At 41.0% G+C, this 26,695-nt stretch overlaps 1 protein-coding gene across 3 annotated transcripts; it reads left to right on the top strand.

Annotated features, from left to right (window-relative positions):
* Window positions 1–2,853: 2,853 nt before the first annotated feature.
* On the top strand, window positions 2,854–23,710 carry LOC128439823 (vascular endothelial zinc finger 1). 3 transcript variants are annotated; one of them, XM_053422257.1, is made up of 8 exons: window positions 2,867–2,966; window positions 8,647–8,702; window positions 9,004–9,755; window positions 10,638–10,707; window positions 10,929–11,097; window positions 16,868–16,909; window positions 17,560–17,625; window positions 17,811–23,710. In XM_053422257.1, exons 3-8 carry the CDS (start codon window positions 9,208–9,210, stop codon window positions 18,173–18,175), a joined length of 1,260 nt encoding a protein of 419 aa, XP_053278232.1. In that variant the 5' UTR covers window positions 2,867–2,966; window positions 8,647–8,702; window positions 9,004–9,207; the 3' UTR covers window positions 18,176–23,710. The 3 variants fall into 3 exon arrangements, with proteins under 3 accessions (XP_053278230.1, XP_053278231.1, XP_053278232.1); XM_053422255.1 differs by lacking the exon at window positions 8,647–8,702 and having other exon boundaries at window positions 2,854–2,966; XM_053422256.1 differs by lacking the exons at window positions 8,647–8,702; window positions 17,560–17,625 and having other exon boundaries at window positions 2,854–2,966.
* Window positions 23,711–26,695: the final 2,985 nt, after the last annotated feature.

The raw sequence follows: 26,695 nt of genomic DNA, 5'->3' as shown, positions 1-26,695 counted from the left end.
AAAAACACCCCTACAAGAATAAAACAGGTTGGAGGAGATTGGTACGAACTGACCCAATTTGCAGATACAAGAGCCAGAGAGTGATGAGGACAAGCTTACACCAGGGGAGTCTTTTATGAGAAACAGAGTTGACTAAATGGATTTGGTGTAAGAAATGTATTTTATTGCTTCCCCTGTTTGCTGTTTCAAAGTGTTGGCACAGAGGTACTGTAGAGACAATGGGGATGCCAGACTGTGAACATCTCTCAAATACAAACGGCCTGAAAGTTGCCAAAGTCATTCAGACACTGTGAGGCTCCATTTTTTCGGCAGGCTTAGTATTGCTCAGCAGCTCAATGTAGGCTACAGGATTTATAACCATTTAATTGATGTTTACAATGGAATGTTTAAGATCTTCATCAGCATCCGCTCCATCATCTGCAGCCAAACTCACAGACAAACACTTAGGATGCTGGAATGGAAGCAGTGCATCAGTGAAAAAAATCAAGCAGTTTGCTGTGGGCGGGAATTCAGTGAAAAGTTGGATTATTGAATAGTGTATTACAACTGTTTAGTTATCAAGTCATCATTTATGCCACTATATGTGTGCTGTATTTTATTCTTTATACAGAGAGAATACATAAAATAAGTTTGTTTTCATCAAGGGTTTAAAAGAATTGTTCAGCAATTTGGTAGAAAGTGATGTTTGTTTGCTTTCTCACTCTGCATGCAGTCACTACTGACGGCAAAGCGAAACAATGCCTGGAGATTTTCCTGTTCTTTCTCTCTATGATTAAAACCAATTTATTTACCAGTGAGCTTGAAAAGGATTGGTGTGTGTTTTCAGCCATGTTGTGCAGCATTGTTCAACTTGCAGGGATGGTGGAGTATTTCTAGCGATGTTGGTGATTCCTGAAGTTGACATTTGTAGCCCTAAATAATTATTTATCTCAGCAACTTTTTAACATATTTTTTAGAAATGTGGTACACTTCAACGTGTACCACGTAATAAATCTGATTCCCCAAAAAAATTATGGGTCATTATTGTGTCAAAATTCCCATTCTAATACTCTTCTAAACATGCCGAAGATGGACGGCTCCCCTTAAATGGACATGAAAGCGTTAGTTGAGATATTTAGTGGGAGCTCTGGAACATCATACAATTAGAAAAACAACACTGATTTTATTCTTAACTTCTTGGTATTAAAGTGACAAACAGCTATTGAGAGAGACACACACTATCAAACAGAATGTTTTCTACAATACCCTGCAATTGATTACGCTGCTGAGAACTTCCATAGTAGTGCCAGCAAAAAATAGGACTTCATCTCAAATTCTACTGGGCAATTCAAACATGGACAATTAGTACTGTACTTGAGGCTGGGTACAGTTGTGTGACCATCATTATTATGCTCTGTCTGACTGGTTGTTTTAATGAAAAAATGGTAAGAGTGGTATTTATAGATGTAATGATGTTATTCATTATAGAAGTTAATTACTGTTCCTATCTACCTTTGAAAGATAGCTTTGGAATGTAAAACCTGCATTTTAGTTTGGTCAAGTTCTCTGTATCATAACTACATGTTTGAAATATGAAACAAACTAAACTACTTGAAAATTCAGCCAGATATAATGATATTTATTGTGGATGGACCTTCCTGTCTTCATAGGTAACTTTCCCTCACCAATATGGCGACTGCACACACAGGGACCAAATGTATAACATTTGCACAAAAATATACTTTTGTTTATACCCTGTTCATAAGGAGAGTCCATACTAATTTTGACCTTTTAGGGTGTTCAAGACCTTGGAGTTCAAGAGTTGTGAAATAGTTTCTATAGTGTAATTTTAGTCACTAAGACTTTGCATTGATTGATTTACAGATTATACATGACTTTCAACAATGGAACCACAAGCTCACGACATTAATTGGAGGGCAGCACCACATGCAGCATTCTGATTGATACATCTTTCACTGTTGTATGGGGTCTGTTAAGACTGCTAAATACATGGTAACAGGGGAGCTGCCATTTGTCTGGATAAAAAGCTCTATAACAGTTACAATTCACCAATTTCAATATGTTTAATATTCAAGGGTTTAAGATTTATTTGGAGTACAAAAAGATTTGTGTCAAGTTAGGCCTACATAGAGTTTCGAAGGTTAGGATTTAATCACAGCTAGATGTAAGTACATTAAGCTACATACATTTAATTGCTGTTGTGAAATCATTTTGGGAAAAGGGTTGTTTAGTTTACATCTCCATCATTACAGTTTCTCTATGAATGGATAAATTGATTACTATATTCAGTATTTTGTTTACAATTTTATTGTATAATTAACTGTTTATACTACAATTAAGCTATTGTTATGATTTAAAACAACAATAATGTTATTGTATTTTATTATGACACCTTATTGTATTTATAGGCTATGAATAATAATAGCCAGAAATAATAATTTCTGCTATCTGTATGATTAAGACTATATCTTTAGCAGTTTAATGCAGGCTGACTACCGTTGCCTCACTATTTTTGCTTTATTTGTTTTATTTATTTGACACACCAATTTTACATTTCCTTATAAAAATGAGTTATGATGCAGACTCCCCTCTATTTACAAGCAAATCTAGCCGTAACAGTTTGTGCTTAATGTTGATCATAAACCACTGGATATATAAACATCACACCCTTATATGTAGAACTTTTTTTATTTGTTATTTGTTATGTTTATTTTTCATCATCAACTATTTCTCTCACATAGCACATTTTTGGTCGTTTGTGACTGACCAGAAAACATTTGATTTGACATTTCTTATAAAGTCCAGTATTGCGGATAAAAGTCCTGTGGACTTGGTTCAGCCCCGGGGGTTACAGGAAGTTGTAGCTGCCATGTTTGGCTGCTTTGTTGTAGATTCCTTGTAGGTCTCCTGCAGATTTTAGCCTAAGTCTTGCAATGGAGCCGAGCTGGAGTACGTTTTTATTTCAGGTAAGTGGCATAGTTGAACATTAATCTGATAAACCGCATCAACGTTTTCGACATGGCGTAAATGTTGTTACCCAGATGTTCTTTATCACTTCTCAAAATGAATTAGTTACCCAAGCAAAACATTGGTGATAGCATTAGCCTGCTTGCTAAGTCCACTGTGGGGGTTGCTTTAGCAAACTGCTAAGTAGCTTGATCGAACCCCAGTGTATGTGGTTTAAAGAGACTGTATTTCAGCCTCCGTGGTGTTGGTTAAAGGTCTTCTGTCACGGTGAGTCATTTTGCACTAAATCACAGCGGAGCTCGCTTCTGGTACCAGTGCTTTTGATGCGCGCTTTATCAACATGGATAGTAGCTTGAGCCATTGCATGTTGGTGTGCTAAGCTAAATGGCTAATGGGTTAGCTAACCAGGATGCTTCACCGTCTGCCACATATACATTGGCGCCACAGCACAGATCGGTAGGCAGCGGTTAATTGTCAACCCAAACCAGTTAATGGAGCAATTGATGAGATGTAATTTATTTACCAATGTGAACGATATACCCGTTCATTGACGAGGAGTTAGCTAATGCTAACGCTGCAGCTCGAAGGCTGCCTAGCACGCGGACTGCTGCGATTAAACCACGGGTAAGAGACCAAACTTCCAAGTTTCACCATGGACGTAAAGTAAAGGATCGCTAACTAGAAATAGCTAAATAAATCTATGCCATAATTGACCACCCACTTCAACAACGCTTTCCCCATCCACCGTGTAACTTAAAAGTTTCAATGTGGCCTTTTGTTTGAAAACAGAAATGTGCCGTTTACGTCGCGTTATAATAACTTTTTAAAGTTCATAATAAGGTAAGTTAGTATGACACACCACATGCACCAGGAAAGTATAGTTCAATGTTGTAGTTATGTCCCTGGCTCACGATATATGCAAGTAACGCTATGTCGAGTACTATCTGAGTTGAGATTTATTGGAGATTCAGGCCTGAAAAGAACGGTAGTTATTCTTCTAAACCGTCAAGAGTTTAGTAAAACGCTTAAATTAAGCAACAATTGGTCCAGTCAATCCGGAATTGCTCCCGTTTGTCCTGCTCCTGACAAACTATAGCAGCTCAATCAGTCAAGTCTTTCTACCTGTCAAATGCAAGAGCATATGTCAAGAGTCTGTCCGGTTTGAATTGGCCATAACTCAACACGTTTTGCTACTGTAGAGTGTTACTGCAAGTGCGTTGCAGTATCCCATGAAGTCATAAACACCTGTATAGTATGACTAGTTTCTCCTGCTTTCAAACTGTTGTCTTTTGAGTACTTTAATCGTATACAAAGGGTTAATATTATTGGTAACAAGTATTAACACAGAATGTGGATGATCTTGGTGATGTTATTAGGTTTGTATTTTGTCCGTTTATCTTGCTTTTTCTATATCCTTCAACTGCATCAAAATAAATGCCCTCCATGTGAATATTGGCAACATTGATGTGTAGCAGGGTTTGAAATGTGTGATTGCTGTAATGAAAAACAAATCACTGCAACTAAGTCACTGAATTAATTCACATTTCTTTACAGAACTAATTGAATGAAGTATGTATCCATTGTAGGGATGGGCATTCGATTAAATTGTCTTAAACGATCGTCGGGAGAATTAAGGATCGATTAATCATTAATATTTTTATATTAAAATGCAGTGAAAATAAAAAAAACACAGCGTGTTTCCTCATTGAGATCTTTATTACAAGATGAACGACTCTTGTGGAAGTTAAACGTGAAAATGTGCGCTGCTGTACTCTTAAGCCCCGATGAGAGAGCGCAGCAGCTAGCCGCTGGGAGCTAGCTGGATTTGACGGTTCTCAACCTTTCAGTCCGGTTGTTGTCACGCCCTCACTCCCGGAACCCCCTCACCCAGACCCGGGTCTGTCCGGGTTCCCCTCAGCGTGGACTGAAGGCCGAATTATAGTCCTGCGACTGCAACCGCGGAAGGCCACGCAGCTGCATCGACGGACTCGTTTTGGTTTATGCTTCACCAACGTGTTGCGCGTGTTGCAACGCAATTCACCGCCAGAACTAGGGCTGAACGATTAATTGCATTTGCGATAAAATCGCGATATGATAAAACGCGATTTTCAAATCGCAACGTGTGCGATTAAAACGTGCGAAAGAGAGTAGGGCTCTGGGATGCTCTCCTCACCCGCAGCAAGAATGCCGCGGGACCACAAAACTCCTCCGATCCAGAAGATAGCGAAGCAAGCCTGCACGTCCGACACGTCTTCGGCCGACGTGTCGGACACACAGAGCGAGCTCATCTCGCCGGTGGCCACGGTGCGGGCGGCGGACCTGAAAATCGCTCCCCGGAAAAAGCAAGCCGAGCTCCGGGGCGGCGCGGCTCCAGAGCCCCCCGGTCACCTACATGTACATCTGCGAGACGGAGGTGTTCAGCATGGGGGTGTTCCTGCTGAGGCCTGGCGCCTCTATACCGCTGCACGACCACCCGGACATGAACGGGAATCTACGGAGCTGCTGATCCGCAAGCTGCCCTTCCAGCGCATCCAGCTGGCCCGCCGCATCCGCGGACACAGAGCTTAAACTGCTGCTGCTCCACTTACTATAACAACGCCGCATTCCTACACTTATAAAATGCAATTCAATGTGGAAGTAATCCAAGAATTTAGAATATGTTACTCAGATTAGTTAATGTAACGGAATACGTTACAGATTACATTTTAGGCATTTATTCTATATTCTGTAACGGAATACGTTTTGAAAGTATCCTTCCCAACACTGGCAATGTTACTGACTTGGGAGCAGTAACACACCTATAATTAAAAAAATGTTTTTCTCAAGATGGTAAATTTTGCACACAGGTTTTAAAAAGTGCATGGCTTGTGTTTATACTTACAATGACTTTGATTAAATTACTTAAATGCACACCGATTTGTTGTTCTTGTTTCTGTAATGAGAAGTTAAATAAAAATGTGGGAAAGAATATTGTACAGTAAATGTATCTAATATTGTGTTGGTCATATTTAAATCATTCATTACGGATTTTTTTGGGGGGGGGGGAAGAGGATAAAATAAAAAAATCGCATATTAAATCGCAATCGCAATATTTTGGGAAAAAATCGCAATTAGATTATTTCCCCAAATCGTTCAGCCCTAGCCAGAACCCTAGGCGGAGTAACGTTTTTTTTTCAAAGACAAAACACACAAAGAAGAGACGTCTTCTTCTTCGTCGACTATTTATTTACATCGCCACTCCGGCTCCTCATAGCCTATTTCTGGCGGACAAATTGGCCAGTCAGTGACGGGTTATACAAATGGTCATATATTCGGATCTCTTCTGCCAAGTGCTCTTCTATTTGGTCCATATTCGTTCTTCTAAATCTTCCGTGATTTCCGCGTATTTTGGGGCATGAAACCGGAAACTAGACTCCGGACGGGATGTAGTAAGCAGACCAATCACAAGCCTTGCGGGCTCCGTGAGGCTCGCGTCGCTTTGTCGTGTAGTTAGAAAAATTGGCGGACGCACGCAAGCCCGCAGAGGGCACGAAAGGGGCGTGTTGCGTGTCTTGCGTGCATGCGTGCGTGCGTGCAACCCGACTATAATTCGGCCTTGACGGTCCGTGTGCGGACACGAAGCGGAGCTAGCGTCGGGCTTCTTCCTCCAGCTGCTAACATCCTCACTGTGCTGTGTTCAGGGCATCTCGGATATTCCGAAATTCTTAATGATCAGTTAATCGATCGTCGATTAATTATGCCCATCCGTAATCGATTTATCTGTGTAAATCCTAACATGTAGACTAACTACTTGTGGTATTATTGGCGTGAGAGTCAAATTTGATTAAATGTTTGATAGTGTAGTGCGAACTCTATAGAACTAAAAGTGACCCCTTCCCTCAAGTTATTTTCCACACTGTTTCGCATCCTTGACGGGACCTGGCATAATTTTTGCTTTGTGAGGCATTTGGTAGTTTTTAATTTGGTGGCAGATCAGAGCTTGTATTGTCATTATTATTATTGGATGTGAGGCTGTTTTTGAGAAGACAGTAGTATTTCTATGGCAGGAGCTTAATTCTTTATACACAATCTGTGCGGAAGTTCAATTTTGCTCATAGTTATGGAAATGCCCTAATTGCTAGTTCCCCATTGTCTGTTAAAAAAATATAAGAATAGAACCCAGTAGGATGACCCATCCTCAATTGCCATACAATAATTGTCAAATGATCTGAAATGGATATGTATGATATCCCATTTGAGACTGTTGATCTGACTGAAAGACACAGTTGATTTCATGATGCTTCAGTTGCCATGGTATCTGTCATATTTGTATTGCAAAAATCACCATGAATTTAGGCTGCATTGCACCACTTCTAGTGATGCAACTCTAAGTGGTTAGTATATTGATAGTTAGTGGTAGACATGGCCAGAATATCTAGAGCTGGTGTGTAGGAGACTGTTAAGGGTCACCTCACATGATGAAGCATCCATAAGCTAATATATAAGGTGTTGTCAGGCGATGGTTCTGTTATAATATAAATATTGCAATTTTATTTATAACCTATTTATGTATAGGTTGAAATTCTAAATAACTATTGCTCCTTAAATTTTGTTTTTAGTGACAACTGTTTTCATCTGGGGTTTTGTTAAGTGTCAGTTGAAAGGCAGTGTATGTATAACAGCTTTGTAAACATAGCATTCTTTCAAATGGGACGCTGTTGTGGTGATTTTATACTCCACCTTCCTGTGGGCAGACAAAAACAAAGACTGGAGTATTTTTATTTGTACTTTTTTTTTTTTTTTTGGTCAATTTCCATGCTCTTAATTCTTTTTCAGTAGTTTAATTTAAAGGGGACCCCAGCCTTCACAGCAGATTTGTATCAAAATCGTCAGAGTGAGTGAGTGTGATGGAACAGCAGGCCATGCTCTCTTTTCTTGTTGAGAAAGGGTGTGCATTTGGCCATCCAGGACTTGCATACACATATGCTTGGAGAAATGCTAATTGCAGTAATGATTTTGTCTGAGTACAGCTACAGTGTGGCAGATATAAAAGCGAGTCGACAACATGTGACGGCCCCAGGCTCTCTCCACCATGCTAAAACAAATGAAGTGGCCGCCTGCACAAAGTAGCCCCCCCTCTTTCTTTAAAGGGCCATAAGTGCATCAGTGCTTGGATTTGTGTTGTGCATTAAAGAACACAGTGGTGGGGGGAAAGCTGCACTTGGGACCTTGGCCCCCTCAAACCTCATCCCCCCCTCCTGACAGACCGGGTTGTGATGCTTGGCTGAACCTGAAAAGCCATGGGTCAGGTCTTTAACCCTGCCCAATGGCGATTACAGAAAAGAACAAGGCTGTCTCAATCGCCAGGTTCTGAGCTGACCTGTTGTAAAGTTGCTGGTTACAATGTGAATCTCTGCTTTCTCCCCGGCCAAATATTCATATAAGCCCCCACCTTCTGTTCGTCCTATCCCACTGGGGATCTGCCGTGACCAATCAGACAATGCCTGCCAGCAGCTGCAGACTTAAGATGTCCTCCCTACAGTTTAAAAAAATAAATGTATTTTCTGTGCTTGTCATTGTGATAATTATTTCACTGGAACATTTTCTTTTCTTGTTTTTTTCTTATCTTACTAAATTTGTTATTTTAGATTTACAGATATTAAGATGGGTGATTTTCCAATCTTATGTATTCCTCTGCAGAGCCCCTGCTAAACTGCTAGTCCAATATGTTTTAACAGCTTTAAGTAAAGTAGAAAGTAAGTGGTTTATTTTGTTTCTTTAAATATAATTCCATCTCATACATAAAATTACCTAAATTGATCAAGAAGTCTCCAGCTTTCTTTAGTGGTATCCTTTTATTTTTTCAAGTGTCACATAGTGTCTGTATATTTGTGGAGACAGGAGGCAACCAATATATCTTTATTAATAAATGTTTATATATGTGTGACCATTGCAGAGTGTAGAATATAGTTTTTCCACTCTAGTGATGCTTTGCTTCATCTTTGCTTTATGGTGGTTTCCTAACTTCATTGTACATGGTTCTGTCTCTCCTTACAGCAGGCCAATGAGGCTCTGCATCACCAGCACCAAGTAGCCGGAAACAGCCTCTTGCCTTTGCTCAATTCTGGAACGGAGCCACCTGATCAGAAACCGGTGCTGCCCATTCCTTTGGACCAGAAACCCCCTGTCAGTGCTGCAGAACTTCTTAAAGACAATGTGGCCAGTGGGACTGGAGGAGGGGGTGGTGGGCCTCCACTTACCATGATCAAAAAGGAGCCCAAGTCAAAGACGCCTTTCATCTGCGGCTACTGCAACAAGGCTTTCCGAGACAGCTACCACCTGCGGCGGCACGAGTCCTGCCACACTGGCATCAAGATGGTTTCACGACCGAAGAAGACTCAAACAGCCCCCACCATGGTGCCGCTTATATCCACTGTACCACGTGAAAATAGCGGAAACCCTTCATATATTACTACTGTAGCTGGTATCTTGACAACAGCCACCACGTCAACAGCCACAGGTACGAGCATCATGACCCCAATGCAACACCAACAGCAGCAGAGCATCCCTAAAAAGCCCCCCAAGCCAGTGAAAAAAAATCACGGTTGCGACATGTGTGGTAAAGCCTTCAGAGATGTATATCACCTCAACCGCCACAAGCTGTCGCACTCGGATGAGAAGCCGTTTGAGTGTCCTATCTGCCAGCAGAGGTTCAAGAGGAAGGACCGCATGACATACCATGTCCGCTCCCATGATGGAGGAGTTCACAAGCCTTACATCTGTTCTGTCTGTGGGAAGGGCTTCTCCAGGTATTTGGACATCACAACCTTTCATTTTTACCTGGCTCCAGTTTGCAAAAACGCCCACCATATCCTATAATAGACAGTTTTTAATGAAGAATTTGTTGAAGTCAATATTTTTTAAGATAAAAAATTGGATATCCCCATCCAGTTTTTAATAAGCCCTTTCTTGGTCAGACACTTTTATTTACCTATACGTAAAAGGAAGATGGTTTCCCTGGATAAATTAATCAATTAATTCACAGTCTGTTTTATTTGAATCTACTCAGCTGTAGAAGGGCATTATAATTACTCAAAATTGTCTTTGTTGATCAATCTGCTTTAACTCAGCTATAAACACCAAAACAAAACACAAAGGGGTGTTAAAAGAACTTGGTTATGGCATTCTTAAAACTCTTTACATAAGACACAGTCACTGTTCCCAGCGTGTGTATTCTGATTGACATGATAAACTGCACAATATGTCAAATCTGTTGACTGATGCAATCAACAACATGACGAACCTGGATTGATCTGTCCAAAAATCGAAGAGTCTCCCTACCCTGTCTAGTGCCCCTGAGCAAGGCACCTTACTCCCCCAACATCTGCTCCCCGAGCGCCTGTACGCGGCTGCTCACTGCTCTGTGTGTACTGCACAAGATGGGTCAAAAGCAGAGATTAAATTTCCCTACCTGCATGAGTGTGCCTTTGCATGACTGTGCATGTGCTTGGGATGAATAAATGCATCTTAATCTTAATCTTAAGCATCTTAATCTTAATGACTGCGTATCCCTATGGAATAATCTGCCATGTTACCGAGCCGTTATCATTTAAGTGTCTGGAATGATCCTTCTAGCACAGCTAAAGGTAAATAATTTCCTGTCTCTTACCTGTCTTCATCTCAATTTGCAGACCTGATCACCTAAGCTGTCATGTCAAGCATGTCCATTCCTCAGAGAGGCCATTCAAGTGCCAAGTAACAGTAAGTCAAGACTTGGTCTCCTCTGCAATATTGCTGTCATGTTTGCTCTGCAGTTGGTCTTGTTTTATTGTTGATACACACAGGAACCTGATTGAGATCTCTAAAGGCCAGGAAAGACGATACAAGCACCTAGAGGCTAATACATGTACAGCCTAATCACCGTGGGTGCATGTCTTACCATTTCTGAGCAGTAAATAATAGCCCCCATTTTTCTTTCTCAGGCTTGTACCTCCGCCTTCGCTACCAAAGACCGTCTGCGCTCCCACATGATCAGGCACGAAGGCAAAGTGACCTGCAACATCTGTGGCAAAATGCTAAGTGCTGCCTATATCACAAGTCACCTCAAGACACATGGCCAGGCCAGCTTCAGCAACCCATGTAACAATAAAGGTAGGCCTCATGTCTCCTTTCACTCATCTTTCTTCACTTCACACTTCAATATCCATGGATCCCTCCAATATTAACAACATCACAAACAGTTTTTAAAGTCTAACAATGGCTAGCCTGGGCCAGAGGAGAGACACTAAAGCTGAGTTCTGCTAGCCTGACGTTGTCATACTCACAATTCTAGTCAGAATGTGAGTCTGATACCGCTCCATTGGGCTGTGATTATGGGGCGTGTTTCAACCGAACCAGAAAAAAAAGCCTCTAGTCTCAATTGGATAGACATACAACCAATCAGAGCAACGTAGTATGTGACGTATGTTAAGCGACTCATTGGGAGTTATTTACTACCGCCGGGTTCACATCGGACGCTGAAGCGCAGCGCCAAGCCTTAAATAACAGCTGGCTCCCATCCACTCCCATGTTAAACCTTTGTGCTGGTCACACCGGAGGCTGAAGTGCCGCGCTGCGCCAAGGCTGCCTCGCACTGTGCAGCGATCGTTTCGGCGTCGAGTCTATTTTTTGCGCTTGACGCGAGCGTATCGCGCCAGGAAACAAACTGAAAAATGATTTTAAACGATATTGATGACATATTTTATATGATATAAATGATCAAATATGCATCCCATCCTTTGAATTCCCCTTCTGTTGTCCTGGAGTTTTAATTTTACCAATGACATTATTAAATGTCCCCCTCTGCCCATCCACTACAGCCACACAAGCAGGGATAAAAAGAGAGAGAGGGGGGGCTACGTATTCTCCACATAGGCTTGAGTGGAGAATACGTAATTTACCCTCGACACCCGACATTTAACGGAGCAAACAGCGGAGAAGTTCTTCAACATGGATGACATTAAATTAATAATTGAAGTGGAGAAGTGCAGTGAGTTGTAGGATCCTCGGAACATGTTGTATAAAGACAACACTAAGAAAGACAAATGTTTGGATGCTGTTGCTTAATGTTGGAGCAACAAGTAAGTATATGCTTTTATACTACTGGATCAACGGGTGATATTATTAGCGCTACCCGGTGGTTCAGCGTCGCTTCAGCGTCCGGTGTGAACAGCCAAGCGCCGGCGCGATAGGGATTAGCGCGGCGCATCGCTTTGGCGTCGCCTCCGTGTTCTCTGTTCCTCTTTCAAAATGAATGCGCTGTCGATGTCTTCTAAAACAGACTCAAATGCAGTTTCTACACATCTCAGCTCTCCAGCGGCAGGCATTCAACCTAAGCGCACTTTGATGACGTGGTTGATTTACGTTACGTTGATCATCTGTCCATCATCGTATAAAGCCCGCCCTGACAATCTGATTGGCCCGGTCGATTTCGTACCGGGCATAATTTCTCCCAAGCGGAGCGACTCCAGACTGGCATCCAGGGTAGAGTTCTGCAGTTACCCGGATGAAAATAACCGACGATGGTTTAGAACAAGGGTCAGCAACCTTAGGCACCATAATCATTGGCACACAGGCGAAAACGTATTAAAGAAATGTTCGAAGGTTTTGCCGTCACGCAGCCTGTATTATTTAGCTTGATTGATGTTAACTTCTCCAACCCACTAGGTGCCAGTTTATGCGCCATAAGCTGGATACCAATCGCTATTAAATAATAAGAAATTTACCACATGAATCTCCATGAAGTGCAGCTGTTCAGGTGTATCGGTCAAAACGAAAGTACCATGCTGTGTGTACGTTATGTTTTGAAAATGTTGTTTGCCGAAACGTCCAGTATTGAGCACCACTTTGAGACAAGGCACTGTAGAATTTTCAAAGATCAGGCAGACAAAGGAGAATCAAACGTGCAGTGTCCAGTTTTGAGAAGCAAGCTAACTCTCTCAGTCTAAAGGCCAATGTATGCTTCTCATTTTTGACGGACACGGACAGATAGGACCGCCTTCTTTGCCGTGGAACCTCCTCTACGGGCTCCACGGAGAGCTCTTCGTGCAGCTCTGATTTTTCTAACTACTCGTTGGCATGGCGGAGAGCCTACGGATAGCCATTGGCTGTGATTGGTCCGCCAATTACATCATTTCCGGACCTCAAACTTCCTGTTTCATTATCTATATCACAATAAACCCAAACACGATTCAACGATTATTGTGACATGTGTGTTAAGCCAGCGGAGTTGTCCGGCTGACGGTGGCTGGTTAGAGCCCTGACGGCATGTGTGTACGGTCACATACGGTTATAACGAACTTTCATAACGGCGCTAGCGTCCTAGCCACCATGATAACTGCGGTGGTAATTGTGCAAAAACATGCAGTCATGACTTTAATTCCACGGCTATCATGACACTGTTTCTCAAACAACGACAGGTTAGAAGCAAACGCTTATTAGTAGTTAGTATCCAGAGTCACTGCTGACTGTGTGTGGAAGCTGGGGGGGGGGGGGGGGGGAGCTAGCTACTTCCATGTAGCTTCAAGTAGTGGAATTAGCAACGCAGTTCGGAAACAAGACCGGGGAACCGCTGCGCTAAGAAGTAGGGATGGGCATAATTAATCGACGATCGATTAATTGATCATTAAGAATTTCGTCGATGAAATAATTTTTTTATCGAGAAATTTGCTAATTACACATTTGACCACAGGGGGCAGTGTTTGAAAAAAACGCCACAGTCCTACTCAGTTACCTGCGACTGGCTGCGAGTTACCGTGTAGTTCCATTTCCAAAGTAAACATGAAGAGGTCACGGCGAAGTGTTGCATGGGACCATTTTGAGTTAAAAAATGACTTGGTTCACTGCCAATACTGCAAAGCTATCCCAGAGGCTGGGGGAGACGAGGAGCCTGCGTTGTCTGACACGGACGAGGGGAGCGCAAACACCGGAGCCGCGGCCAGGCTAGCTAAGTTAGCACGGAGCTACCTGTGTATCAGGGCGACGTCAGTCCCCTCAGAGCTGGTTTTTCTGCGGCTGGACTGACGGTCACAAGGCTGCGTTCGCGTCTGACCCCAGACATGCTCATCTGTCTCAACACAAATCCGTAGGCTGGTGCTGAAGTTGTATGTGAGTTACTGGTTATTTTTATGAAGCTTTCTCGACTCGGTACCTTGTTTGATAGATTTGAGTTACATTTGGCAAAACCTGTCAGACCTAAGTATTATATATTTGTAGTTGTTGTTTAACATTATGTTTTTTAAAATTATTATTTTTTTATTTTGGAGGGGAAAAAAACGAGGGTCAGTTGTGTTTAGTAGCACCGGCTTCTAGCTGTCGGCTCCGCTGCTTAAGATTACGGCAGCGCATATTTTGTTCATCTTGTAATAAAGATCTCAATGAGGAAACACGCTTTTTTTGCATTTCTGCATTTTAATGTAGCTTATAAATAGTGAATTTTTGAACGTGAAAATATTAATGATTAATCGAAAATTCGTCATTAACTCTCCCAACGATCGACGAAGACAATTTAATCGAACGCCCATCCCTACTAGGAGTGATAACATAAGCATTTTGGCCCGCTGGGTGTCACTTTATTTTATTTAGTTACCATCGTACACTGTGTGTGTGAAAAGCCGGGGGCAGGTAAATAATGAACGTTGACTTCTTCTGAGAACTCATGAGGTAGGCTTCTCTAAGCTCGTCTTCCGTTGCGCCACCTACTGTTCTGGCACCCAATTGTTTTCAGTACCGGAGAACTATAAATCAAAAAGTGTCTGCCATGCGACTGAAGCAAGCTTTCGCAAATCTGAATATGAGTGGGGTTGGTGGAGTTATTGACAAACTTATTATTGCAATTCTAATGAGGTAAACATGTTTCTATAGTGTTGCTCTATATATAGCCAATGTGGATGGAATAAGAAGACTCTTGGATATATTGTAGTTCAATAATAAAAGTTGATATTAGAAAAAAAAATGTATATGGCACACTAATTAAGAAGAACATTTTACATTGGCACTTACTGTCAAAAGGTTGCCGACCCCTGGTTTAGAAGATGCAGACAGTCTGCGGAGCTGCTAGTTGTCTCAGTGGATGAGGGACTAGGGATCGGGAGATTTGCATTCCTGTTACAGCATCACTGAACTGGATTTCTCAGCCGTTGAAGCAAATAAAAACACAAAATAAGAACCATCTGAGAGTGTCAATCTTTGCCTTTTTGTTCAAAACCATTCCCATTGCTCAAACAATTGAACTGAGCTGAAAATGTTGACAAATTACTGATTCTTGAGAAGTGGAATGAAAGAGGATCCAATATAGAAAAAATATCACTTCAACCTCAGACAAGTTAAACTACATGTATGAATCGACAATGTACTACGCCACTGAAATATGCTTTGATACCACCTCCATGCGATATTTTTTTTTTTTTTTTTTTAGCAAAATGTGCTTTTTTGCCTTCCCATCACTTATTTTGTATCAACCCAATCAGTCACCAAAAACACGGATACATTTTTACTCGCGTTATGCTCACAATATGTTGACAAGTCATTTTCATGATGTTTAAACGTAGCCTCATAAACTCTGGGGTGAATCAAACAAACACTAAGTGACTTCATGTACTGCTCAGGTCCTGATAATTAGTGATAAGTGTTTATTAGTTACAGTGAGAGCAGAGTGGAGGAGAACACAGAAACTCCAGCTCGGTACAAACCAACTGCAGCTTCTGCTATGATCATGACGCAACTGATCACTGAGCAGAAACATAAACTTGCAGTCATTTTCTCAAATTCATTGAATAAATCAATTACAGCATTAAAACAAAAAACAATGAATGATGTTTATAAACATTTTATTCACATTTAAGTGTGTATTTGAGTTTGACTTTGGATTCTGTTCTCTATCCTTTATTTGCTATATTTTTTCTTCCCAGTCTCTCCTGTCTTAGAAATTCTTCCTTTTTTAAGTCTGGCTGTGTACTGGTTTTCTCTCTTTGCTCTTTTGATAATCTCTGTTCCTCCAGTGACAGATGTTACCTACCAATGCTGGACTAAAACACACAAAAGTAACACTCAATATTTGTAATCATATTTTTCTATATTAGAGGGGGAGTCTTCCTTCTGAGTTTTATTAAAACGCCAACATTTGGGAGATTAAAGTAAAGAACGTGTGCGTGCGTGTGTGTGTGTGTCCATGCTTACATTTGAAATTGCATATGATCTGAACAAATAATAGAGTACAATAATCTATTCTCAAATATTGTTTAAGGGATCTTAAACCCTCCATTACATTGTCTTTGCTTGTATTCTGAAATTTTATTTTTTTGTAACATTTTAGGAATAAACCATAATGTGTAGTGGCTGACGCATAGTACAAATGGTTACAAAAGGCTCTGCTGCTCTGATTGTGACCATTCGTCTGTTTTAGGACTGCTTCAACTTTATGGAAATGCAGGACTTGCTTACTATAGTTTTCCTCATAAGCAGTCATGCATTAAATGTCATGATTTTGGTGATTGTATTCTGTGTTTTGTGTGTCGAAATAACCCTGGGAAGTGAGCTTGAAATGAGGCATAGCTTCATACAGAAACATAATTTAGAGCTTCACCATCACAGCTTTTAGTGTATTATACAGTCGAGTCAAGCACCATAACTGAGTTGGAAAAAAAACATTTCCCAACTTAGGTCAATTATGAAGCCAATTGAGTATATGTTTTGGGTATTTGGACTTGAGATGTTGTTTTCAGAGATGTATATCATAGGAAAAAAAAATTTGGTTTGTATTTTTGACCCCATCAAAACGGTAGGGACCGGGAAAAAAACGTCAAACTCTTGAAGATGACTTCCAGATGATCGCACTGCTGCCCTGTGCTCTTGTAACCCCATATGTGTCTGTATTTCTGAATAGGCATAAGTGACTGGCAGTGGAACCACTCAGGGCCACGAAAAGGTAATCCAGTAGCTAGAAACAAAAAAAACCTTAACACTCAAATATAACTTCTGCAAAATACACGTGGCCAGTTTTTCTTCACATTCTACCATGTTACTCAAGTACAGAAGCATTTATCTTCTCTGAGGACTGGTGTCATTAAGCTTTCTCTGATTTAAAGATGCTGTTTAGCATATTATGCTAATGTATGGTTAAATTCCATGAAGCAGGATCAGTAGAACAAACTGGACCATAACACTCAACCTAGATTCACACTAACTGACCTTACATAAGATGCCATATCTTTACCGAGATGTAATCTTACTTTGACCTGATTGATAGCTCAGCTTTTTAAACCACTAATAAGAAATGAGAAATACAAAGTATAGAAAAAACATGCCCGAAGACTGGGACTTCCCAGTCTAGATTGGATCAGAAATGACTCCGCAGTGAGCTGACGCCCTCAGTATGGGCTAGACAATTTAACAGTTAGGCTGTGATGTGCTGTCCCTGACCTTATCTCATATGGTCTGTAGTGTAGTGTGAATCCAGGCAAACCTAGAGACTAAGATGTCCTTTATAATGTGTAACTGTTTAAAATGAAAGTTTTGAATAAAAACAATAGACAGCTGGTTAGTCTATTGATCCTGCTTTTTGAATTTACCCCTCAGGTGAGTTGACAGTAGGAGAGATTTTAAATAACTCCTTCCAAGTCCTAATTGACAACTCTCACAAAGGTAGGTTTCTTCAACAATATTACCACAGTTGACATAACGTATTCATAACATTCACATTTTCTGTGACCCAGTTAAATGACCAAGAATTGATAGGGTTGTTGGCTTTCCTTGTTTTGGAGGGGTAGCACATTTCTACAAGGTTGACAATCCCTAAATTGACTAGTGTCTTTTTTGTCTTAACACAGATGCCAACAGTGTGCACAACAACTCCAACACAACGCCGGTCAGCAACTCGGCAGCCATTACTTCATCTTTGAACCGGGTCGGCCATTCCAGCAACCCAATCACCATCGCTGCGCAGATGAACATCGCCACCAGCACGGTCAACATCACGTCACCGATCAACCTACAGCACCCTGTTACCATAACCGGCCCAGTGAACCTGGCCTCTGTCAACATACCGACAACAGCACACATGAATATTGCCCACCCAGTTGCTATCACCTCTCCCATGTCTATGAATATCACCGGGCCACTCAACATTGCCATGCGGCCCATGGATAGCATGCCTTTTCTATCCCAAGTCCTGCCTTCCTCCCCTCCTTGGTAGAACTGTTAGCCCATGTAACAGCAGATAATGTTTGAACTGCCCAATAATACAACAGCCTGTCAAATCTACGAAATGTCTCTCAAAATGGTTGATAGTGCGTTTAATTAAAAAAGGTGATAATGAATGTTATACGACCACAAAAATAGTAACCAATGATCTTTACTGGCAGGAGCCATTATTATGGCAAATGTTGGCAGTTTTCATGTAATAACGGGACTTTTATGTGGAGATGATCTTCAGCAACAGATGTGATGGCCTCCACTCTCCAAAGTCAACTTTTCACACAGGGATAGACATTCAATTTCGTACCTCTTATCTGCCTGAATGGTGTCAAAGGCTGCATAGCATTTTAGAGAATGTGTTTTCATTAGTCATAACATGACCTCATGGGATACAGTTACTGTGTAAATAAGGACAATTTTATACCAAAGATTTTCTAACTATAGGGTTTCCACCAAATTATATATTTTGAAAGATTACTAGAAAACCTTTAAACATTTAAACCAAGGATCAAAGCGTTTTCTTTAGAAAGTGTAATGAACCTGGTGAGCTGTCTCATCTGCTCTGGAACTGTGAGAAGAAGGGATGACATGGGGAGCCTGTTTCGAAAAAATTTAACAGTTGCAGCCAACATGTTCAAATGTTGCATCCTTCCCGAGACTCGTGTACAGTATGTTGCAATAATAATGCTCCTTATTGCAGCATTTCAGTATGATATGTTTACCTGCTTGCATTACTGGCAAATAATTGTGATCTTCGTAAAACTTCAAAACCAAAAGTGCATTTTCTTACACTTTGATTAGACAATGGTTAGATGGGCAGTTCATACATTTTCAGCTGCTGCATTTTCACCTGTGTTTTGCTTCTTTTTGTTCCTTGCTCTCCCCTTTCTACAAACGTGGGCAGTTTGTGTTACTATGATAGTTGTCAGTTAGCTGGCTCACTGCAGCAGTGATGGCAGTTAACACAATATATGCTGTGAGAGTCTAACCCTCTGAGGATGTTTTTGCACCTACATTTTTCAGTCTGTTTAATCTGACTCGTGGCACGATTTGTTTGGAGAGCTGTGAACATGCTGATCACACCAAATCTACCCCAACAAGACCCTTGAAAGGGGGTCGATTTTGGTCTGGTCCCAAACAAATTCTGGAGCGGTATGTTTGTGGAGGAAACGTGGTCCTAACAGGGTCTTTGAGCTTTGCATTTTGGAATGCCACGTACAAACTGTAGCATCTAGTGTAGTAATGGTAGTAACAGCAAATCGGTCTTACTTGGACCAGTGATTAGCAACAAAAAACCTCCCAACAGTCTTACTTTTTGCCCCCAAAACATCTGACTAGTAGATGGAAAGAATTTTGATGTTTGGAGTGATGCATTTTGGCTCAAGATTTTCTGTGTGAATAGAAAACGAACAAAGGATATTTAGCCAAGTTCACAAACTCACCAACCAAAGCAAACAAACTATAGGTGTGAAAATGCCCTCGGAGCCCTTTCCCCACAATTCTTTAACTATTCTTCAGCCAATGAAGTGTCTGGTCTGGTCTTGTAAACTAGTTGAAATTGATTTCTTCAACTGGCCATCTGACTTCCAACATGGATGACGTGTGATAACTTAACTATACCTGAGGCATTGTTTAGCAACTGCGTCAATGGAATTGATTGCCAGAGTTGTTATGAATTGCTTCCTCTTGAGGCATATTTTTTCATGTTCATGTTTTTTCGTATTGTTATTTTAGCGGACTTATCAGTATTTAATAGTTAATGTATTTTAAAATTAAACAACAGAACAACAAAGCTTCCACTTTGGGGAAGGGTGAGTGCTATTTTGGATTTCACTGTTGGTTCAAAGGCTGGTTAGTTCCATCAGCTTCTACCGTGTCTGTATTTTTGAAATATTTGGAAACCAGTCACTCCTCACTGCTGGATATTCTATATAAGTGTATCTGACATTTGTTAGGACTTTTTTTATGTATTTATATCAGGACATGACAGTTGAAGGTACAACTTGGAGGAAGTGTCTCGTACTGAAAGCACGTCCTCTTGTGTGTCCCTTAAAATCACAGTATTATCAAATGTCAAATGATTTGAAATTATGATTACTGTGGACCTTTGTAACTGTAGAGGTCAGAAGAGCTACACGGTGGCTGATGAGACCTGTGTGCTATGGAAGCATTTCCAAAGTCAACTATTTTGGTATGTTTGTTTGGGTAGGTTGTTTACTTTAGCAGGTATAGGATCCCATCACTGTCAGTCAAACTCAGGGGGGTTACTGAGAATAGTCTTTTAAACCATGCTCAACAATTTACACACTGACCATTTCTTTGTAAATATGAAACACTATTTTATTGCCTTTTACCTGTGAGAGTGAACCTCTTGACTTACCACAGGCTAGCAATGCAAGAACTAATTCACCACTGGTGTGGCCGTCCATCCTGGAGGGGACAGAGAAATGAGCAAAGGCTAATGAAAGGATAAGAAAGGTGACCGTTTCTTTTGATAATTAGTAAATTGCATTAAAGGCCAAAAACCAACAATTTACATGCCAACAAGTAGCATCTGTTGAAGGCTACAGCTTGATTTACAGGAGCTTGTGCTTCCACTATCACACAATTCCATTGTTTTCCAAAAACTATTAAAACGCATGAAGCAGCTTTACTGTTTAGTTGAGAAACACAGGCCCTGTCCAGACCTGGCATCATCACCTGTTTCAGGTGATCTGTTTGCTCCGCACATTTAGAGAAATGTTAGACATGTGCCCACATTCCTATACGGATAACAGCCCTGCCTGTAGACCCACACTGACTAACAATATAATTTGGTCTTCATGAACAGAAAGGTATGATTTATAACTGGACATGCATTTTAATGCCAGGTGAACTGATGAAATCAGAGCTAAACACACTAGCTCGGACCACCAGAGACCGCTATTATAACCAGGTCTGAACAGGTTCTCAGTGTTATTCTTGCCAAACTAACAGCAGCAGAAACAGATGTTTGCAAGTGCTAGTGCTTCGCCTCAAGATGAATTCTTGTTTTAAACACACTCCTAGATTTACATGTCCCAAGTATGGCTCTTGTATATTTGTTCATTTATCTCGGATGGTTCAGTTAAGCCTTGTCAGGCTGTAGCTACACAGATCCAACTTTTCAGCATGCTGAACTAATTGTTGGTTAGAGCCTATTCAGGGAAAGTGTCAGTTATAAAGAGGTGAGGTCATTTCAATTGTCCTTTTAAATCTGAATTCTCTGTAGAGGTCACTTGCTTACTCATTGTTTATTTGTTTTTTGTTTTTTTTGTATCCTGGCGGTTGATCTTAACAGGAAAAATGGAGGCTGTGATCACAAAGAATGTATTCAAAGCTTGGGTGTACCTGAAAGAGCAAAAGTGTAGAAGTGTTATCTATATTGCCAATATACAGATTGGTTGATAACCTGGGTGTGATGATTGAACATCATCTGTTGAATCACTGAACTATTCAGTGGAGACAACAGAGGACACCAGAACACAGGACCCCTCATCCAAACAGCTCTCACTGGGATCTGGGAGACATTAGGCAGGTTAGCTGATAGGTGATTTTTCAGTCCTAGAACATCATGACAGTGGCACACAAAGACAAATGCCAAAAGACAGAGCTACCTGGTCCAGTGACACTCTTGATCAGGGCTGACAGGTCTAATGAATCCTGATCCCTGTTGTATGTCGTATTAGGGTGTGGCGCAATCATAAGAGGGGCCATTTGATTCCAGAGCGGAGCTGAACGCGTGGTCTTCCAGCCGCCTCCTTGCTTCAACCCAAAGCTTTATCTCTCAATGAGACCTTTTTTTTGGTGTCTGTAGTGACAGAATTGAGCATGTGCAATCACATACTCGATCAATCACTGAGAGACTTGGGTCAGATTATTGGATAAGCTGTTAATGAAAGTTGCACAAATTGTCTAATACAGCCCCTCGAATTCCAACTTGAAATGAGGAGTTGCCAGATTTTGTTACATGAGCCGATTTATTTGAGTTTAGCTTGTGAAGAAGTGGAATCATTAGAGAGAAATAGGTCAGAATAATGATGTGAGGGCTGCGATGTGTCATTCACAATTACTAGAAACGTGGTGCACTTCACTTGAATACTAGGTGTTTCATGGACAGTGACTGAACAAAGGCCTGGACATGTTCACAGGTGTCTTGTGATCTCAGCCTCAACAGTTCCTACACCAGACTCACAAACTGTCCCACAGTTCCCTGGCTTTGTGTGTGCACGCTTGTTTGAGTGAGAGAGTGAGTGAGTGAGTGTGAGAGAGACCGAGATAATTAGTTTGTAGGTCTGAGGCCTGTTTGTAGTTGACAGCCTTTTTTCAGTGCAGGAACTCTGAAGCACCTGCAGCAAACTGTGGGATGTGCACACTACAGAAGCGTGGTACTTATCAAGGGCATTTCAGTTTAATGAGATACGACGATCTTTGTTTGTTTTACAATTCACCCGGCCACATCTGCATTTTGTTTTGCCTCAATAATTTAGCCGTATGCATGCTAACTCTGTCCATCAAGGGAAATGCTCTGATGTGGTATGGCATTATGATCTTTGAAACCATTTCATGAACCATCTTTGTTATTATAATTTTTTTTATCCAATGTTGCATGTGGATGACTGAGCTAGTCCAGAGTAGGTTTGAGTTCAAAACCATATTAGAAGACTAGCGACTTAATGAAAACAAAACACTAAAAAACTAAACTAAAAAAATTAGGATGAAAGGAAGTATGGCATCATTTGTCCTTCTCCATTGGCCGTAAACATGTGTGCCTGAAATACTTTGCAAGAGTTTTCCTCATGTCAATGCTTCCTCCTCTAGTTGTGCTGTATGATGGAACAGTTTTGTGAAGGAAGCCTTCATTATTTTAGACAGCTGATGGCCACGGTATGGCAACCAAACAATATTATGATTAGCTTTTTATTTTTTTATTATGTTTAAAGCTAATGATTGTGACGTTAACATATTCGCTTTAAGAACAACCTTGAAACATGAATTGCAATCTTAAAGTCGAGGTCATAAATGTATCAGTTACATTCAACCATGTGGTTTAAGTTTTTAATTTGACTCCAAGCTAATGTGAAAAGCCAACCATTTATAGGCCAAACTATGATTTGGAAGATGATTCTTATTTTCTGTGAAGTTTGTATGATGAATTTGGCAGATGTGAAGGCAAATGAATGTATATCTTTGTACAAACCATTTAGTTCAGAGGACATGTTAGTTATGACAGACATGCAAGAAAAAAATAACCTTTTATAAATCTTTTTGTATTAGAACATTAACAATGGTAATTTTGTATATACGAAGGCTAGGCTTTCTGATTAGCAGAAAGGTAAAACATTCCTACATTTTTTTTAAATGTATGTCCATTGAGAATAATTATGTAAACATATGCCCAATGTTTTATGTGCCTTTTATTTGGGTTTGTCTAAATAGAAGAAAACAATAAAACATGATGGAGTCTCCATACTGAGTTGTACCCAGGAAATAAATGCTGTCCATCTCACCTGAATCTTGGGGCTGACACATTTACTCCCCCGCCGCACTCGGCACGTTCGACTAATCGGGAGCGATGTACTCTTCTGGATGTGTTTGCTCTTTTCGTAGCTTTTCCTGAGGATTCTGGGAGGCTGCTGAGGTTGCCCCAAAAGTCTTCTGTGTGCGTGCATGCTCATGGGTGTTTCTGGTCTCAAGGCTCCTCAGTATCTTCACAGTTTAAACTTCAAGGGGTTATGTGAGAATTCATGGTCTGCGTGTGAATACCAAAACATTTCGGTGTTTTTTCATTAATCGACGATTAAACTTGGGAAATGTTACGTGTTGTGTTAATTGTGTCTTAGGTGACAAACAGTGGCTAACTAACATCTGTATGAGAAGTATTTTGAATTAGAATAATAGTAACTTGAATATGTATATATGGCGACTTTGAAGAAACCCAAGAACACTTAGTGTCCCTGGGGACAAAAAATAATTAATTTTTTTTGCTGCTGTATTATGTATGCAATCGAGGTTACTCTCATTCTATACATGCATTCTATACACTACATTGCCAAAAGTATGTCCAGTTCAACTCCTTGCTTCCAAAATGTGGTGGAAAGAGCGAGTCCAGAGCAGCTGGGCCGTTGGACAGATGATTCAGTCTGAAGTATTGAATGACATTATTATTTACAAATAACTGGTTAGTTCCAGTTTAATTAGATGGCAGTAACATTATTTAAAGCCAACAGATTACATAAACTCTCTGTAGTAGTAGTTTTATTAGAACAGTTTGTGAACTACAACCTTTTGGAATGTGAGCATTTCGTAATGTCGTTTTTTGTATATGTCTTTCAAGTGGTTAACTTCCAGTATAACCTGTACAAACCATGGAAAAAGAAAAAGTATTGTGGCCCTTAGCGAACACTCGACAAAACATTCAAATGAAGAAAGCTATCAATTTGACATCACATGCACTGCAAATACAAATATGACCCAACCAAATACAGATGTGATTATAGGGGACACAAAATGGCTGGGACACATTTGTGGCCATAGCTTTATCTCAATTCAGGGGCTGCATCCTTGCAGCTGCGTCACAGTAGCTCGGCTAGACTGTCAAATTGTGAAGGCTCCTTCAAATGTGGCAGACGGATGTGTCGTTCCATTCCCAAGAAACAGATTCCAGTGGGTGGGTCCTGCCCCAGTCCAACGTATTCCAGGATTCATTGCTTTTCAGGGGCAACAGAGTTTTTCAGAGGTAACGGTGCTGGCAAGCAACAAGACTTCCAACGCTTCAACTAAACATCATATTCTCTATCGTAAACTAACAGTTCAGTCAGACAACTCACTTTCAAACTTTTATTGCAATAGTAGAAGAGGTTTAGTGTTTGCCGTCTGGGCTCCAATTAAATCCCTCCCCCATATGATTACACAGGAATGAAGGTAGTAATGAGCAAATACTTGTAACCCCCCTCCCCCGTCAGAGCCTACAGGTGGATACTGGGGTGGATGGGCTGAAGCAACTGGTAGCAATACTGCAGCAGCATTGCGGGCAAAAGGGAAGATGGGAAATTTCTCTCTGCTTAAATACACCACCTAACAAGGTATGTGTGTGTATTATAGATGGTTGTGGAGAGTGAGGTATGTCACATGATTCTACATGATTGGAGCACCGCAGCTCAAGCTGGCTGCCTAAACTAGCTTGCGGGCTTCGCTTCATTTTTGGCTTATGTTAAATTGTTTATTGGTCTATATTCGATCGGTCACTATCTACAATGTCTAGTGCCACGAAATTGTGTCTGGAGTTGGATTTTAACAGATTTTTGGTTACCATACAAAATCTGACAGAGCTTATAAAAGTATATTTATACATATTTAGTATAGAGTTCTGCTCCGACCTTCCAACCCTCAAAGAGGTGCTCTACAATGACATCCACACCCACACAAGCCCTGTGATAGAGCACACATTTTGGCAGCTCAGGGGTCGTTAGATCTGCTTGGACCCAGCTGGAGGCAAGCTCCTTTATACACCTGTGAAGGTGCAGAATTATCCTGGCGTGCTGTGTCCTGGACAACCTATGGCTCATGGCATCCCCTTACCACCTGGAGCAGATCCACAACCAGTCAAGCACAAAGACACACAGCCAAATGTGGGGCTTCCTGGTAGGGCTGCAGTGCTGGCTCGCTACAACATTATGCTTTTCTGATGGTAGGTTAAAAAGCCTTATTTCAAAATGTATACTGACACACACACACACATATTCAACTTTGATGTCAAACCCTTTTTTTTTTACTTGTGCCACCGTCCAAGCCTCAGGGGACATTAACTACCTCAGTTATTACAGGCCAGGCTTAATTTTTTTTAATATTGTCAGTCACAGAAAAGTGTGCCTCTAACACAATTCTTCAACAATGCCCTCTTCATGATACACTAAAAGTTTGTCTTTATATAGATAAATAGAGGCGTGGCAGTATGCTCCTACAGAGAGCGGTGATCCGCCTGTCAATTTTGAAGGATTCTGATTCACAAACATGAGCAAGGTGATGAGAACAAAATAGGCTGGTGCGCACTTGTCATGAATCAGGCGGCGATCCTGCGGACGCACTTATTTTGTGCAAGAACAATTCTGTGAACATATAGTGAATGAGGACCAGTGACACTAAATTTGTGCGACAGACAGCATTGCTCAGCAGTTTGGTGAAGGCTACAGGATTGAAATATTGTTTGATGTTTTTGTTGAGTCTGGCTTCAGTTTGTTTGCCCCCACCGAAAAAACTAATTGGTTGTTGGTGCATTTCTCCAGTGCCTCAACAGCATTACATCCCACCACACAACAGGTGGCAGCAGAGGGATGTGTTCAATTAATTGAAACAAAAGGTTTGAGATACATCTGCAACTTGATGAGTTGTTGAGGGGCGGCTGTGGCTGAGGTGTAGAGTGATTGTCCTCCAAGGTCGGCAGTTTGATCCCCAGTCTGACCCATCTGCATGCCGAAGTGTCCTTGGGCAAGATGCTGAA

The sequence above is a fragment of the Pleuronectes platessa genome, chromosome 5 (genome assembly GCF_947347685.1).
Source record: "Pleuronectes platessa chromosome 5, fPlePla1.1, whole genome shotgun sequence".
Taxonomy (NCBI): domain Eukaryota; kingdom Metazoa; phylum Chordata; class Actinopteri; order Pleuronectiformes; family Pleuronectidae; genus Pleuronectes; species Pleuronectes platessa.
This window is presented reverse-complemented; position numbering and strand designations above follow the sequence as displayed.